General features: G+C 30.2%; 1 protein-coding gene across 1 annotated transcript; it reads right to left on the reverse strand.

The window, feature by feature from the left end:
- Nucleotides 1-14,713, reverse strand: LOC126743313 (uncharacterized). Its single transcript, XM_050450343.1, has 10 exons — nt 14,587-14,713; nt 14,248-14,537; nt 10,612-11,898; nt 10,328-10,537; nt 8,284-8,533; nt 7,998-8,229; nt 7,746-7,940; nt 7,425-7,690; nt 6,811-7,364; nt 1-2,763 (listed from the first exon to the last, which is right to left on the reverse strand). The coding sequence occupies exons 2-10, from the start codon at nt 14,530-14,532 to the stop codon at nt 1,459-1,461; spliced, it is 4,584 nt and encodes a 1,527-aa protein (XP_050306300.1). The 5' UTR covers nt 14,533-14,537; nt 14,587-14,713; the 3' UTR covers nt 1-1,458.
- Between the last annotated feature and the right edge of the window lie 2,183 nt (nt 14,714-16,896).

A 16,896-nucleotide genomic window follows, 5' to 3' on the forward strand; every position in this document is an offset into this window, starting at 1 on the left:
TCTGTTTCATAATTTTATTTACACATTTTCTATATAAAACATCACAAATACAAGCGATTATCTTAACAATATATTTTGAAAAAATGTTGTTTTAAATTCATTTTACAATCGAAATTTTTATAACAATAATTAAACTATTTTTGTGGATTGTCTAGAAGCTCTGCCCACAAGCCTTAAGAAGTAATTCTTTGGTCGAATATATTAAAAAACAAAAGTGAAAGAAAAATTTGGGAAAAAGCTCCATATTAGGAACTACATATCTCCATATATCTAGGAGGAACTTTTATCACAATTTTTAACCACTATCAGTTGTGCGGTATTTACTGCGAATATTATTGTAGAAAAAATAGTATACACTTTAAAACAAAATGAAAATTATAATTTATTATTAAATATACAGGGTCTTCCATAAGGTAAGAGATAAATCTCCACATATTCTTTATGTAAATTCAAATCGAATATGGGATATATATTTTTTTTTTAATTTAATAGCTTTTGTCTTGAGATAAACACATTGAAATATTTGTTGGATAAAATAATTTTTTGCAGTATTGTAGTTTTCGTCCCATTGCCACAATTAAACTAAAAAAAAATTATAATATCGATAAGGGCGCCTTTGAGGACTGATGTTCATGGGACATTTTCGACTCGAATTTACATAAAGTCTCTGATCCCTCTTAGGGACATTTTGTCTCTTATCTCGCGGGACACCCTGTAATGGTTTATGAAGTTGTCGCTCGATGACGCTATTCATAAATACATACAAACCATTCCAAAAAAGCATGGTCACATCGATAATAACTGAAGATAATGAGAAATAATGTTTAATGATATATTTAGAGGAACTCCCCAAGAACATTTAAAAATTATTATTTTCATAATACTCTGTATATAACCAAGTTACATTATTTATTTATAAGAACTTTTATTCATTGATGATTCACTCTTAAAATGCCATGGGTAGAGCTTTTTTAACCCGTACCGTCAAAAATCTAAAGTACGTACTATTAACATCAATTCTAAGGAACTTTTTATTGTACAATACAACAACCCACTTTAATATATTATGTATTTATATAATATGGCACATTAAGGCACCTTAAAATTTTATTCTACCAAAAAAAAAAAGATCCTGATATAACATTTTAGAAAAAAAAATATGGTAATACCCTGTATATATATGCCTTCCAAAAAAATAAAGTTTTGTTTTAATAGAAAATTTTTGAATCTGTTAGGATATATTTTAACTCATTTCATAACAAACTACAACTACTACTTCTTGGAACACGCAAAAAATGTATTTTCAACACACTGTTATATCAGGAATAATGCTATAATGATTTTGAATAAAGCATACAGAATATGAAACCTATTTGCAAACAAATTTCTATTTACATAGTTTTTCAACTTTAAGCTAAAAAATTATTTTAATTTGTTTAAAACGGTTTAAATTAAAAATTATAACATCCTATTTCTAGCCGATCGTCTTACAGCACCCTTGGGTTTGGAAATATCCACACTCTCTCCTTTATCACTACTTACCGCATGATCTTTATCTTCAAGGAAATCTGTTAACAAATTTTTCCTTGTTTTTATTTCTTTTCTGGTTGTCCTTTCACCCTTCGCAGTCTTTGCCGATTTCTTAATGGACGATTTAACTTTTTCTAGTAAAAGCTCCCGTTGCTTTTTGCTAGCTGTTGCATCCGGGCTCAGTTCTACTATATCAGTGTTAACAGCAGAAGCTTCTTCTAAATCTTTATTAATTGTGGTAAGACGAGTCTTGGTTGGTTTTAAAAGAGGTTTAGCTTTTGCTCTTTGAGCGGCATTATGCTGAACGCTCATCATTGACCCGGTCAAAATTGGCGATACAGCAGAAGGTTTATTTTCCTCATAATTTTTTTCTTCTAAAACTACTTTGTTAGTTAGAAGTTGATCGTTTAGTATTGTTTTTTTAAGACGAGCCATCGTCGGTTTTAATTGTGTACCTTGTATTGCCCCTTGAGCATTATTCATTGTCGAACCAGCAATGATGGGCGAAACCCGAGTCGGTTCATTTTCATCTTGAATTATACCATTTGAAGAACTCGCTACTTGCTCAGCCTTTTCAGGGCCAGGTTTCTTTCTGCTGTATGTTTTGATTGGTTCAGATGTAAATATTTGAATTTTAGGAGTGCCGAAAGATACTGGGGTTGAAGGAACCAATCGGTTTCTAATATTGGTTTTTGGAAGAGCAAATACATCTTCATCGTACGATGGGTTGCGCTCTTTTTGTTTAAAACTGTCTTCAGGACCAAACAGGTTACATTTTTTACCTATTTTCGGCTTGGGAGTGACAAAATCTGGTGCCTGAATTTTAATCGTAACTTCAGATTTCTTTTTAATCGGAGTTTGAAATACTTTGTTATTGCTAATAAAGGATCCTGCAATCTCCTCCTTCTTCAGCTCCAGTTTTGGCGTAGCTGCTATGTAACTGATTCTTTGCAAAAGAGCTTCTTTGTATAAATACACATATTCAGCCTTTCTTGGTTTCAGGACCTCAATGATTTTGTGATTTATTTCAAGAGCCTTATCTTTGCTTTTTTTTCTTGACATGTGATAGCTGTAGTCGTACAGGATGCTGGCATATGGTTCTACAAAGATATCTTCGAGATTCGGAACCAGTCCCGAGGGTATGACTTTTGCTGTCTTTATTTTATAGCTATCTTCGTTTTGAAGCAGCCGTCTGTAGAGTGTGAGTGAGCCAGCGACAAATTCTTCAGCCATCTAAAATTCAATGATAAAACGTATTTTAAAACATTAACGAACTGAGAAATAAAACATAAAATAGACGGTAGAAATAAGGTAATTCATTTATTATATACTTTTAAAAACCTACTCTTATTGTATTCAAGTTTTCGTAGGGGTTCATAAATGAAAAAAGACGACTTATTGATATGTTAATTAAAAAACGCGTTTATGGAGCATGGTACAACTTTGCATTTGTACCATGCTCTCTGACATTGACTGTACTACTCAAAAAATAAAGAAATAATTTAGATGATTATTGATTATTGCCACGTCGTTGGGGTTCGACGCGAATTTTCGACCTAACAAAAATTGGTTTATAGGAAAAAAAGTTCCTTAAGAAAAAACCACAGTAACTTTAGTTTACAAACTCGTATTTGATATACCTCTTACCCATAGGATCAACTGTAAAAAAGTTACTTTACTGCTAATTTTTGGCTCTAATATTATTAGGTTTAGGTCATGACATTAGCATTGTAAGGTTTGTAATTGCTGATGCATAAATAAAATATTATACTTGTAAACCTATTTTAGAAATTGAACTATTATGAAATTGTTTATATGAGGTATGGAGATTATTCTATTTAAACAATACCTTTAAATGTTTGACATATATATGAGTTTGAAATAAGGGATGCATGTGTTTTAAAAAAGTGAAACAGTTCTATAAAATAATGTTTTTTAATCAAAATTAAATATTTGTAAAGAAAATTGTACAGATGAATCAAAATCACAATATAGGTTGGAAATGTGCATCTCCTGTCTGTATGCACTCATCCAATCTTCTCCTCATTGATTCGTGTACTCTTTAGAAAATTCCTGCAGTATTTTGAATCGTTTTACGAGAGTCATTATTTGATGCCTTTATGTTAAATAGGTTTTTGGTAAACTAAGGTTTGTAGATGTTCCAAAAGAAAATAATAAGGTCAAACTATTAAGGTCTGGCGACATAACAGGCCATGGTTGAGACCCTTCCACCCCCTAATAACGCGCGCCTTTTTTTAATTTAATTTAATTTAATTTAATTTAAAGACACAGAACACAAATATAAGAATTAACGCAATAGCACTGTTTATATGCAAATCGGGGCGATGAGCCGAACAACACGTGCTGTACCTTTCCTTAGCTAGACAAAGTCTACCTATCCAAAGATTATTGAAATTTTGATTCAAAAACTCTCGCGCTTGGATGTTAAAATGTGGCGGGACACCATCAAGCATAGACCACATCTCCTTCCGTAGTCTAAGATTTTCTAGTAAAGTAGGCAAATCCTCAAGAAGAATGGACCTATCAAATACTCTCCCACGATTCCTGCCCCCACGTTAACAGGAAACTCTTGAAAATGGGATTCCTGTATTGCATGTGAGTTTTCATTTGACCATATATGACCGTTATGATTTTTTTTTAAATAAAGGCATTGGAGAAATCAACGGCAAAAGTTTATACGTAAGGGAAAGTCACAAGGCAGCAGTGCCTGAACTCTTTTAACATGATAGGGATATAACAAATTGTCAACTAAAATTTTCCATACGAGAAAATAAGAAATATTTAACGTAAATGCTAGTTTTCTGATGCTAATTTCCGGTTGTTCTTATACTAAATTAAGGACTGCCTTTTCAATATTTGGTGACAGGTGCTTTTCAAGTGTTCCTGTTTCTCTTAACCCAACGTGAATCCTAGAAAAAGTTTTTGATCTTGGAATTACGCTAGTCGGGTAACGGTCCTGATACAAACGAGCTCATGGAAATGCTTTATAAGCATTTCTATGAGCTACCTACTACGCAAATGTACGTCATAATTGTAATAAGTTTGAATTTTTACATGACAACAGAAAGAAAACTTATTAGAATTGTTTCACTTCTTTATAATCACAGGCATCAATTATTTCAAACTCAAATATTTCGAAAACGGTTGCTCCTAGCGACATCTAATGAGTGAGAGTACATGAGTACTTTTTCGCGCAAAAATAATTAAGGAATTTATTTCTTAGACCAAAGATATATATAAGGTTGTACAAAAAGTCATGAGCCTTTGAAAGTCCATTAACTACATAGCCCGACTTTGGCCACTTTTGGACCTTTCTCTCCCCCTCCCGCTTAGCATATCGTAACTTTTTCCAGACCCTCCCCCCTTCTCCCTTAGTTTATAAAGACACATAGTTTTTTCATGGCAAATGCTGTGAATAAAATTCTTTATTGAAAAAAATTGAGACAATTCTCTTTTAATTCGAGCTTGGAATGATACGCAAGATAAGTCATTCATATAAATGATCTATTATCGGTTCATATAGTTACATATATGTTTTGTTGCATTTTCAATTTTTGACAGTATTGGTAAATGTGAGTGTCTCAACAAAGTCAAGTAATTTTTTTAAAATGGAACGCTCTGTATATTTTACCAGATTTTTACTCTTTATTTAATTCTACATAAAAAATTTATAATAGTTTATGAGATAATTGTTTATTATAATGATCTTATTTAATTCCTATTCCATCTACTATTAAAACAGTTAAAAACGATTATAAAACTAAAATAATTTTAAAAAACTTTTATTAAATATTGAAACTGCTGACCATTCTCGGATTGACCCACTTCGTACCTTTTTATTAGCTTAGTGGTACAGGCGCTTCTTATTACTTCTTCCGGAATTGCTCTACAAGCACGTGTAATTTTGTTTTTTAAATACTCAAAATTTCTTAGCTCTTCAGTGTAAGCTTGTCATATTCCCACAAGAAAAAATCTAGCGGTGTTTAATGACCTCACAGGACCTCTATTTCTCATCCAGTATCTTTCAAATCAATTGTCAAGGAACATATTATACAATCTGCGAGTTGTGAGGTGGGGAACCATCTTGTTCAAGCCACATATTACATCGTTCTGCTAGAGGAACTTCTTCTAAATAATTTAATTATATATTTTTGATGTAGAATTAAATAAAGAGTAAAAATTTGATAGAATATAAAAGGGGCGTTCGATTTAAAAAACTTACGTGACAATGAAAACTTTGTTTTCGAATCACTCTATACATTTACCAATACTGTCAACAATATTAGTATTTCCAAACGACCACTTATTTTAACTTTTGCATATCATATATAGAGGCGAAAAGTAATCGTGTGTAAATAGAGTTGGTACAACCTGTATACAAATAAAACCATGTGAAGCCCTGACTTCATAAAACTGTATTAGCTCTGAGAAAATAATATTCATTCTCCAGAAAAATATAGTCAAAAAAACCCAGGTACCGCTTTTCGTTCAGAAATCGGAATTATTTAGGAAATTATGCAGAACATGCAAAAAACAAAATGAAAATATTTGACACCCTGCATCTTGAAAACCACCCATGTACAGGAACAAATTAGTAAAGTTTTACTAAATAAAAAATATATATTATTAAATTTGTATATCTTTAAAATCAAATAAAAAAGTGCTACTTGTAAAAAAAGGAATTGAATTATTTCATTTATTATCTTTATATATGCTTATCTGGATATTAAATTCTTTTTTGGCAATATAGAAATTTTAAAAATTTAGCATCATCTGTGATGTTTCAAATGGAATATCTTGTATATGTTAGCAATTCAATGCTCCGCCTACTGTGTTCAAAACATACGTTAACTATTTGAATAACGGACTGATCTTTTTGAAAGGGCACGATACTAGCCGGGTGAAAATCGATTGTTTTATAAGTGAATGATGAAAAGAAACGATAACAGAAACCCGTTTGGTTAAAAGAATGGTTGTAAGTTAAAGCAACTTAAAAAACTATATGTTTATGAAAATATCAATAAATTTGACAATCGTCGTGGTTTATTAGAAATTTGCCGGCCGTCCAATATTGGCCGAACGAATCACTACACACGTTTCATTTTTTTTCACAACTCATTTTAAGCCTTTAACTGAAACAGCATTAATGCTTCTTTATAACATCCAGTAGTTTTAAACTTAAACCAGCAGTTAGTATGTTTTAGAAAAAAGAACACTTATACTATATAACATTTTTAAAAATCCTATTATTGTACCTACCTTATCTTGTTTTTCATACATGTTGATCAACGCATTTAGTCGATATTTCCATAACAGCAACTTCTGGAAATCCCAGCACATACACATGAAACATAAGCAATCCTTCTGGTGGCTTAAAAAGCGAGGAAACTTAAAACCTTCCACTATTAAACTGGGAGATCCTGGGGAGAATTGCCTTGTATGCCTGGGCATATCCAACGCTAATTCTCGAATTAAGTCTGTGCAGTTGTCTATATCGTTGTCTAATTTGTCATTTATACAACCCAGCTTTTCTGGAATGAGGTCCTTTGAAACTTCCTTGGTTTTACTTAAGGAGAAAATATCGTCGATTCCCTTTAGTTTTACCGTGCAAAAGTTGAAGCTTACGGTTGATGCGTCGCATTGGGCCAACAAAAGAAGAAATTCAACGCATCGAAGGGGAATTATGATTTTTTGGGTTAGTAAAACGGATTTTTTTGAGTAGGCACGTAATCTCCGAGGTTCACCCATTTGATCATAGATCTTTGTTAGTTCGTACCATGTATCGAAAACTATACATAAATCTTGGGAAGTTACTGAAAGATAAATATTTATAAATAATAATAGTTTTGAACAGTTATTCTAAATGTACTTACAAACAGTTTTCTTATAACACTCGATACATTTATCATAAGCATTATGTAATTTCAAAGTCATGGGACTTCGTTCGTGTTCTCTCGGGATCAATTCACAACTTCTTGTCGTTAATTTAAATAAAAGGACTTGTAGTTCAGCCTGAAGCATTTCTTGGTTTTCGCAATGAGCTTGCGCTTTTTTCCAAAACTCATATGAAAGTAAAAGATCCATATTAATGTATAACTTTGATTTGCATAGGTAGTAGATTGCAATGGTTTTATTAAAGCTAGAAAATCTGTTATTAATTTATATAAAGTAAAGTATGAGAAAATAAAACATACCATTCGTCACTTTCTATGTCATTTAGTAATTGATCTCCTTCTTGAACTAAATTTTTCACCTCTTCCCTTTGTATATCAGCAGTTTCCAACAAGTAACTAAGAGCTAACAAATGAGTTTCAGACTCTTGAATGTTTCGAGCTATACTCATTGACATGCTAAATGCCTGAAGGCTTTTTACTGAAAAACGTTGCAACCTAAAAAAAAAATCATAATTCGATATGACAATTTAAATACAAGCAATTATGTTTTACCTATATTCAAAAGCAACAACTATCAAAAATTTAGCAATATTTTTGGAAATATCACTTCCAATATCTTGAATGTTTACTTCACCAAAATGTTCGACGCATTTATCGAGCAATTTTAATATTGGTAAAAATTTACTCAGTTGTAAATTTGAATAGGCTGACACTATATCACATTCATCGTTCGCATCCTTGGGCACCAGCTCTATTTTTTCTGATTCCTTAGCCGACCCAATGGCTAAAGAAATATTAGTTATTATCAGCTACCATTATGTGTATTTTTTTATGTTACCCTGCATGGTTTGCTCCATTTCTTCAACATTTTTATCAACAATCGTTAGGAATTCTACCTTGAAATAGTAATAATACAAGACGGCCATTGCGAGCCTGACTTCAATTGTACAGTTCTTTTCTAAATGTGCATTCATACATTTAATGATTCTTGAACAAACTGAGGCCATATCTGGGCTACTCACTCTACTTATTTTATCATCGCAGTATATTTCTAGGATGACTTTGGACAAAGTTAGAATATCAGCAACCTACAACAATTATTAACTTTCTCATTTACCTAAAAATTCTATAATTGGGAATATTATTAATATTTACGAAATTTTACGAATAATACAATTAAAAGGGCAAAAGCTAGTGTATAATTTAGATTAAATAAAAATTATTCAAAAGGTATTTAGGGTTGCCTTAAGCTTTTAAAAATCCAATTCCGGAAACTTAAGTAATGTTGATACCATGAATAGATTTTTGATAGAAACTCCAGTTTTACAAAAATATAGAGGGCACATCAAGAGTAAATTTAATTTTAAAGTTAAATCTGCTGATAAGTGTTTATATGGTATTTTAAAACAAAAAAAAATTAGCCTTTTAAAATGGTACAAAACTTTTCCAATTATTTGGGAAATGGAGCTGATTATACCCCTTCCTAAAATCCCAACCCTACAGAACCCTGGCATTTGAAACCGATTTAAGAAGTTTTGTGACAATTTTGTCTAAAATAATAGAACACGGTATCTTATAGGAGATAGAACGAAATTATATAGTCACCGCCAGACATATTTTTTTCTGGACACATGATGACAACAACTACTTTGCCTGATACAATTGATGTTAATACAGTTCAGTAATGGCAATAATGTCTGGAAAATTAAGCTGTTCTAGAAGAAGAAATAATTTATCTATTTTGTGTCTATTTTGTCATACATAATATGTTCTATAATTATTGCTTTGCTGAGTATTGTACATAACATTTGAACTTGTAAATCGTGATCACTAATAGAATTTCCAATTACAGACAATGCATCAAGAAATTTGTCACAAGTGCCTATAAGCAGCAACGCGTAGATAGTTCCATTAGCAAAATGAAGGCCGTTACTTAAACAAACTTCTTTATAAATATCTGTGTCATAACTACTGCTTAAAAGTTATATGCATATATTATCGAATATTTTCTTGGATTTTAGATTTGACAGTTCTTTATCAAGCAGCTGTACAGCATGCTGTACCATCTCTCTATTTTCAGAAGGGTTGCAGATGACAGCACAATATTTTTGGAAAATGTGCACATAACTATTTAAATACGAAATGCGAAGTCTGTTAATAGCTTTTATAGGGTTGTAATCAAGGGTCTCTAATACATAAAATGTACAATCTGTACCCTTCATTCTCTACATATAGATGTATGTCACCATTATAAAATATCTCGGCTTTCTTGAATAATTTATAAACTTTCCAAAGTAATTTTATTTTTATTAAAAAGAAAAATTTTCTAAAAAATTATACTTTTTTTAGAATCTCTTTACTCTAGAATGACAGTTTATAACAGCTTTTTACCTAATATTTTGATAACTGTTAGGATGTAAATGTCAAGATGTCAGGATCCTAAGAAAGTAAATATTAGCGAAACGTTTATCATTAATTGCTAAAACAGTAAAATTAGATCGTTAAAAGAAGAATATTGTGCAGTTTTTATTCGATAATCCACTTTTCCTTGGTCAGCAAAATGACAATGAATTTTTTGTAATTTGAGTTTACTCAGTACTTTTTTCTTATTTTATAAATCTAAGTTTGATAACTATCGAAGTTAATTATAATAAATAATAATGAAATAAATAAGTTATGTCCATGAAGTGGAATATCAGCTATTTCTTCAAAAACATATTTTCTGACCATACTACCAAGTAATTTTATATTTTTTTATACCAATTATAGCAAAGGCAAAGTTCTGATCTAAAAAAGGCTTATACCATATTAATTTAAAATCGTCCTGTAATTGTTTCATGATATATAGTAACTTAGCAGCTAAAAGTTAAAAAAAATATTACCTCAGTTAGATGATCCAAAGCTGCCAACATCGAGGTTTTACTACTCCACACTGCTTTATATTGAGTCAATTCAAATATGAGCAATTCTACTTTTTTTTCTTTGGTAAATAACTTCTCAAAGTCGTAAATATTTTTCAGTTGATTTGCCTGCCTATGAAGAGCCGAAACCAACGTTTGTTCTTGTATATCATTGTCTTTTTTATTTTTTACCTATATGGAAATCAGGATAAAATTAATTACATTTATAGAATTATTACATTTTGTTTATAATTTGAAAATCATACCTTTAATTTGATCCAATCCTGAAACAAACGATTACTATTTTCCGGATACAAAAGACAATGCAGTGCTATCAATCCCATAGCTCCCATGGTATTATCACTTTTAGACTGATTCTCACTCAAAGCGCAAAATGCAAACGTATTGGTATGAAGCTTTAGCAGTTCAGGTCGCAATCCTTCAAATTCCAAAGAGCTTTTAATGAACTGAATGCACAAGTTCTTATAGGATAAGTTTTCAGCTTTGTACAGAACTAGGGCCATGTTGTGAACTGAGCTAGACAGATCTGTGTATATAAATTTCCACTTGCTGCAGTTAGAATTTTTTATTTTTTTGATAATGTTATAGATGTATCCCACCCATTTGCCTATCTGTGAGAAAAACTCCTTAGTTTCACGTAATTCCTCAGCATTATCATCTAAGAATAATTTTAGTAAATGAGTCATTTGACAACCTATTTTAGCGGGAGTAAAATAGTTTTTTGATATGGCACAGCCACAGCTACATGTTTTGGGTGTGAGCATTGAATGGCAAAGAACATTATCCATGAGAAAACTAAGAAGTGCCTGTATAGAATCGGCCTTTAACTGCTTCCATGTTTTTATTTCCCTGTTTGTGTAGATTTTAAGCACTTCCAAAATCGGTTGATCTAAGCAGTGAATAATATTGTCAAAGAGTTTCTTTCGTGTATTTCTAAAATGTTCCATAGTGCCTTTAACCTCTTCTATATGTGCTTCAATTTCCTCATTTCCAAGACACTGTAAGAATTCAATGACTTGAAAGATTAAATGGCAATTGTAATAATCAGCCTTTTTTATATCACTTTGAATAGCTTGTAGAAAGATATTTAGATGATTTGGTTTAGGAATAATGATTAGATCACATACAATTTTTGAGTAAATAGGAATCAACTGGACCAAAATAGAATCAGCATTTTCCTTGAATTTTACAGGATCATCCCCAAGTATTTTCAATATAATCTTGTAAAATGATAGCAGTTGATCCTGAGCACCTAAGTGATGGAGCTGATTAAAGCATATATCTACTAATCTAAAGAAATCTTTGTGGCTGTCTAGACTCTTTTGAGCTTTAAGAATACTGGTAAAAATTGGCAAAATGTAGCAATTATATTTCTTGTTTTTAGATGCAGCAAGTGAATTGATAGATTGTGATAGAACATTTATAGTACTTGTGTATGTAGAAACAATTTTTGAATCTTTTAATAGATTTTCAGTCTTCAAAAAGGATGGATAAATTATCTTTTCTAGTTTTGCTAAGTCCTTGATGGCAACCTAGAAATAAAAAATAAAGTTAGTTATGTTTATTAATTGGTTTAAATTCCAAAAGCACACTACAAGGTTTACATGAAGAATTTCAAGTGTGTATAAGTGTATAGATAAATAATTTTCCTTTTTCAAAGGTTTTTGGGAATAGCCAATATCTTGTATAAGGATTTCAGCTAATTTATAATTTTATATAATCAAATTTTACACAAAATAATATTACTATGTATTTTTGTATGGTTGTCAGGGAGTTAAGAGTACTATTATGTATTGCTTCCCTTGTTGATATACCATATGACAGTACAGACTTAACCAAGGCTTTACAGTTTCTTATTCCTTGAGTTTGTAAAACTTGTAGAGAATTTTTTTAAATTGTATGTTTACTTCTTTCATGTGCCTAAGCCATGTCATACATTGATCAAAGTCAATTCTTAAGTATTTAATATTTTCTTTTGAGTTTATTAAGACACTATATTTAGAATTTTGGGAGAGGCACAATTGGTAAGATGCAATTTAATATTTCTGCAGTCAGGTTGCAGTTAAAAAATTAAATAAATTTTATTGTATCTCATAATACACTTCTTTTTCTGAACACATCTAATATATAATATAATATTTATCTAAAGTAAAAATCAGTTTAAGACAATAATACTAAGTTAATTAAAACAGAACTGAAATGACCTGTAATATGTATTGGTGTTGGTAATATCTGCATTATTATAGGTATTTACTTGTTTTTGTATTTTTTTAAATTTATTTCATGAGTACATTTAATAGTATCTAAAGTTAGTATCCTTATGTGGTTTCATAGCTGTTGATACATGTAACAAATAAATAAGTAAAACAACAACAGATACAAAGGTGGAGAGTAGATACTTTTAGATATATATTGATAACCACCAAAAATGCTGTAATATATATTACCTAAAACTATATATATTAATATATTTCCTAACATGAGTGTTATATGTTAAAATACTGTAATATTAAATACCCTCTGAAATATGGCACTTGCTTATATAACATAAAACATTAACATTAAAATATTCCTCCAGAATACAACAGGCCTTTAAGACCAATCTTTCTTTTAAAGCCTTCTTAGCTGGAACAGGGCAGTCTATTGATCTAATTTTGAGAGAAAGATGGTTAAAGATTTTCTTTGCTCAGTGTGTATTTCTACAGGATATTTCAATTATCCCACTTTCATCAACAAAATAGAAATATTTTAATATCAACAATGCACACTATAGAAATTGTACTTCTATTATTATTATTTTCAAGATTAATCAAGAAATTCTAAAATTAATGATTTGAAATTCAAAAAGAAACCTTTTAATATCAATAAAAAGAGTAATTCTATGCACAATTCCTTGTAAATAATTCCACATTTGTATGGCTACAAAACTGAAACATCTAAAAAAGAGTTTCTGAACACATATATTTCAACAGAGATATTTCTACTCATAAAGGTGTCATTCTCTACAGAGTTTTAGATTTCTTATTAGGGGGTTGTGTCATGTAAAGATATAGAGCAGCCCTCAACATCACTTTATCACATAAGGCATTCAAATAATCTTATAGACAAACTAGGATCCAAGAAATATAAAATAAAATAGACAAAAATTACACACAATAAATCTGTATTTTTGGAAGTGCAATTTTGTATTAATTTTAATAATGTGAATTAACTAATGGTGAATTTTCTCATAAACAGGTTGTCTCTTAGAAATGTTATTATCTTAATATATAATCTTAGATATGCGATTATATATTAATATATTAATATTAGATTTCAAAATATAGTGTTTAAACATCAATTTTTAGGAAATAAGAAAACATTACTAATATACAAAGAATGACTATTATTTTTAATGGCTTCTTAATTTTTTATCTAACCACTGCAGGCAAAACAGATTTTTGCTGCCCACCTTTCTTCCCCTTTACTATGCTAATTTTCGCTTCCATATTTGACATATTTTAAATTGAGATGATGAGTATAAAATGATTTTAGTAATTCAAAAAATATCAACAGTCATGTAGCTAGTAAGCAGTCATGTAGATGTTTTAAATCTTTAAAATCCTATCTTTGACACCTTTATAATGAAGGTATGGATTTATGCTTATTGAAACTTATCACTTTTTCAATTTGTATGTTCTGAATATTCCTTTAAGATTATTTCTCTACTAGAGATTAATTCTATCAATCCTATTCCTACAAAATTAGCATAAAATAAATTTTATTATTACTGATATTTTTAGGTTTTCTAGTACCAGTCAATGTTTACATATAAAACTATGAATGTCTTCATATATTTCAGACATAATTTGATTTCTGGTAATGAAATTATACACACTTACCTGTTTGCAAAGGATATTAAGTATGTGAAACGTTGCCACAAAATATTTATACAAATACTTTTCATCAAGATCATCTATATAGGACATTAGGGCATTTAATAGTTTTTCAAGTGATTCTAAATTACATTTCTGAGATTTACGATAACAGGCATCTGATGTAGCTAATAATATAGTAAAGGCATTTGCTCTTGACAATGCTGATGCATCAATTAATGGCAAAACTTTTGTAAATTCTCCATTTCTAGCAGTCTGATAGATTTTATCTATCCTGGTTTGGTCTCCCATGTTATCTAAAAGTAAAATAACAGTAGCAGTATAATTTTTGTAAAAATATATTACCTTGATATCAGATACACTATGCATAACCAATCATGTACTATTATTTATTCGTAAAGCATATTGGGTCATTTAATATTTATGTTTAAACTCTTTAAATAATTAAACACCAAACTGGGAGAATTCCAATATACCATCCCAATCAAAATTAAAAATCATATATGTCATTGTCGACATTGACAGATTTAACCGTTACAGAAACCGAAGGCATAAAGGTGCGATCTGTGAGTCGATAACATAATTGCGCGCTTGCTTCAATGTAAGGGTACGATTAGGCTTGCAAGCGCATTAATTGCGCGACAAAAATTGTTCACGATACTTAGCAGGCGACAAGCGAGAAGTTGTCCAACAAAAGCGATTGAAATATCAGTTTCCGTCATGCTTCTCTAACAAACGTTAAGAATGGCCTCCTTTAAGATGATGATCCATTCATAGAGTGTTTGTTAAGAAGCAAGTATTGTGAGCATTCCATTGATACGAGGAACTTCATTACCCATGCAAACAGTTGCGAAAATACTCAGAGCTTATATAATATTTTTATTATATTTAACTATGTTAATAGTTTTTTTTAATTTTGTTAGCATAGTAAGTAAAAAACTAATTTAAAGACACACGGTTAGAGCATGCGAACTCTTCTTGGTTATGCATCATAGATTAATACTGCTTGAATGGGAAACTTCCATAAGAGCCAATAGAGCAGTGAACCGTCGATTGAATATTGCGCCCTCTGAGTGTCGTCTAATTGGAAACGAAAATGAAAAACGAGTTTGTGACTGGCGGAAAATTTCAATTTCGCTCTACTTTATCGAGCGCTTAAAATTACTCGGAAACGTGTGGTTTTTTCGGAAATTACAGTAGGCAGATTGAAAAAGTGTTAAATTGGGACTTTTCTTTTCTTGTCTCCATATTAAACAGGGTCCTCCATTTATTACTTTTTCTATTCGCATACTATAATTTCTGAAAGATCCATACATTTCCTACCAAATACATTTGGTCTGGGTTTTAGAAATTAAACAAAAGATATTCAAAAAATGTATTACTATATTGTAAAACAAATTGTAGCAAACAATTATAATGTTATGTAATAAAATTGAACATTTATATAAGTTTGGTAAAACACTAAATAAAACATAAAAATTCATCCAAATTTCTTAATGTACCATATAAGCTTAAAACTTAATTTAGTTAGAAACTTTATTCTATAAAAAACAAAGTTTGTAGTAGTACACAGTAGAATTTATATAAAATATTACAAAATATTATCGTCAATGCATAAAGGTCAAAGAAAATTTATTAAAAGCACAAACGAATTATTTTCTACTCGTTTTATTAGTAATGTCCCTTAAAAGATATTATACATTTCACAAATAATAGCTGTTATATTTTAATTTAATTTGTTCCTCGTTTCTTTAGCTATCCTTTCATACATTTTTTTCATGACTAATTTACTAAAAAGTAAATTAGTCATGTATATGACCTCGATTTTACTGCGGTTTTAAAAACTAACGTGATTTAGCTAATTTATGTCGTTTGTTAATTCAAAAGTTCAAAACAGCATACAAAATATTACAAAACGTGTTCGTGGAGAAGTTTAAATCACAACCATGTTTTAAATCACGCGTGCTTAGTTGTTCATCAGATTTGTTAGGAATCGCTTTCGCGAATAAAGCGCTATGTTTACGTAAAAATTTAAAAGGCCTTGAAAACAATATATATTTTACATCTTACATCTGAAACTTGGGCGATAGAAAAAACACCGATAAAGACTCTATTTGTTGACATAAATAAAATAATATCTTTTTATTTGACTCCAAGATGTATAGAACATTACAATGTCTGTTTTCACTTTTTATCACATAGAGCAGCAGTCGACAACATAATATGCTGTCGGATTGAAAGTTAAAAACTGCATCAAGATCTTTAGTAATACCATAGTATCCTAGATGGACAATATGGAAAAATGGGTAAAGATTTTATTTTTTGATTGATTTTATAAATTTATACTTTAAAATATGCTTTTTATTTTTGGACATTAGAGACCAAAAATAAATTACCCAGTGAAGCTCAATATACAGCTGAATTCATCTTGTTTCTATATATTTTTTTTATAATTTGACCAGTGCAATGCAGTTTTAATGCACGAGCAATCTTGGATTCTATACAAATCTTGGAGTTTATGAAAATATGAAAGGCAAGTGGAAAAACACAAAATACATGCCAGCAGTTTAATACCTTTAAAAAATAATAAGTCAAATTGAATCATCAAAAAAATACCGCTATATTCCAATTTTTACAATCTAACGAAGAGCTTTA

This window comes from Anthonomus grandis, chromosome 12 (assembly GCF_022605725.1).
Source record: "Anthonomus grandis grandis chromosome 12, icAntGran1.3, whole genome shotgun sequence".
Classification (NCBI taxonomy): Eukaryota; Metazoa; Arthropoda; class Insecta; order Coleoptera; family Curculionidae; genus Anthonomus; species Anthonomus grandis.

Bases quoted from the DNA above. Each gene is read 5' to 3' on its own strand.
- LOC126743313 (XM_050450343.1), bottom strand. From the start codon at position 14,532: ATGGGAGACCAAACCAGGATAGATAAAATCTATCAGACTGCTAGAAAT. The intron at 8,534-10,327 runs GTAATATTTTTT...TAATTGTTGTAG, and splicing joins CTTTGGATCATCTAACTGAG to GTTGCTGATATTCTAACTTT. The intron at 7,365-7,424 runs GTAAGTACATTT...TTTATCTTTCAG, and splicing joins GTGTTATAAGAAAACTGTTT to TAACTTCCCAAGATTTATGT.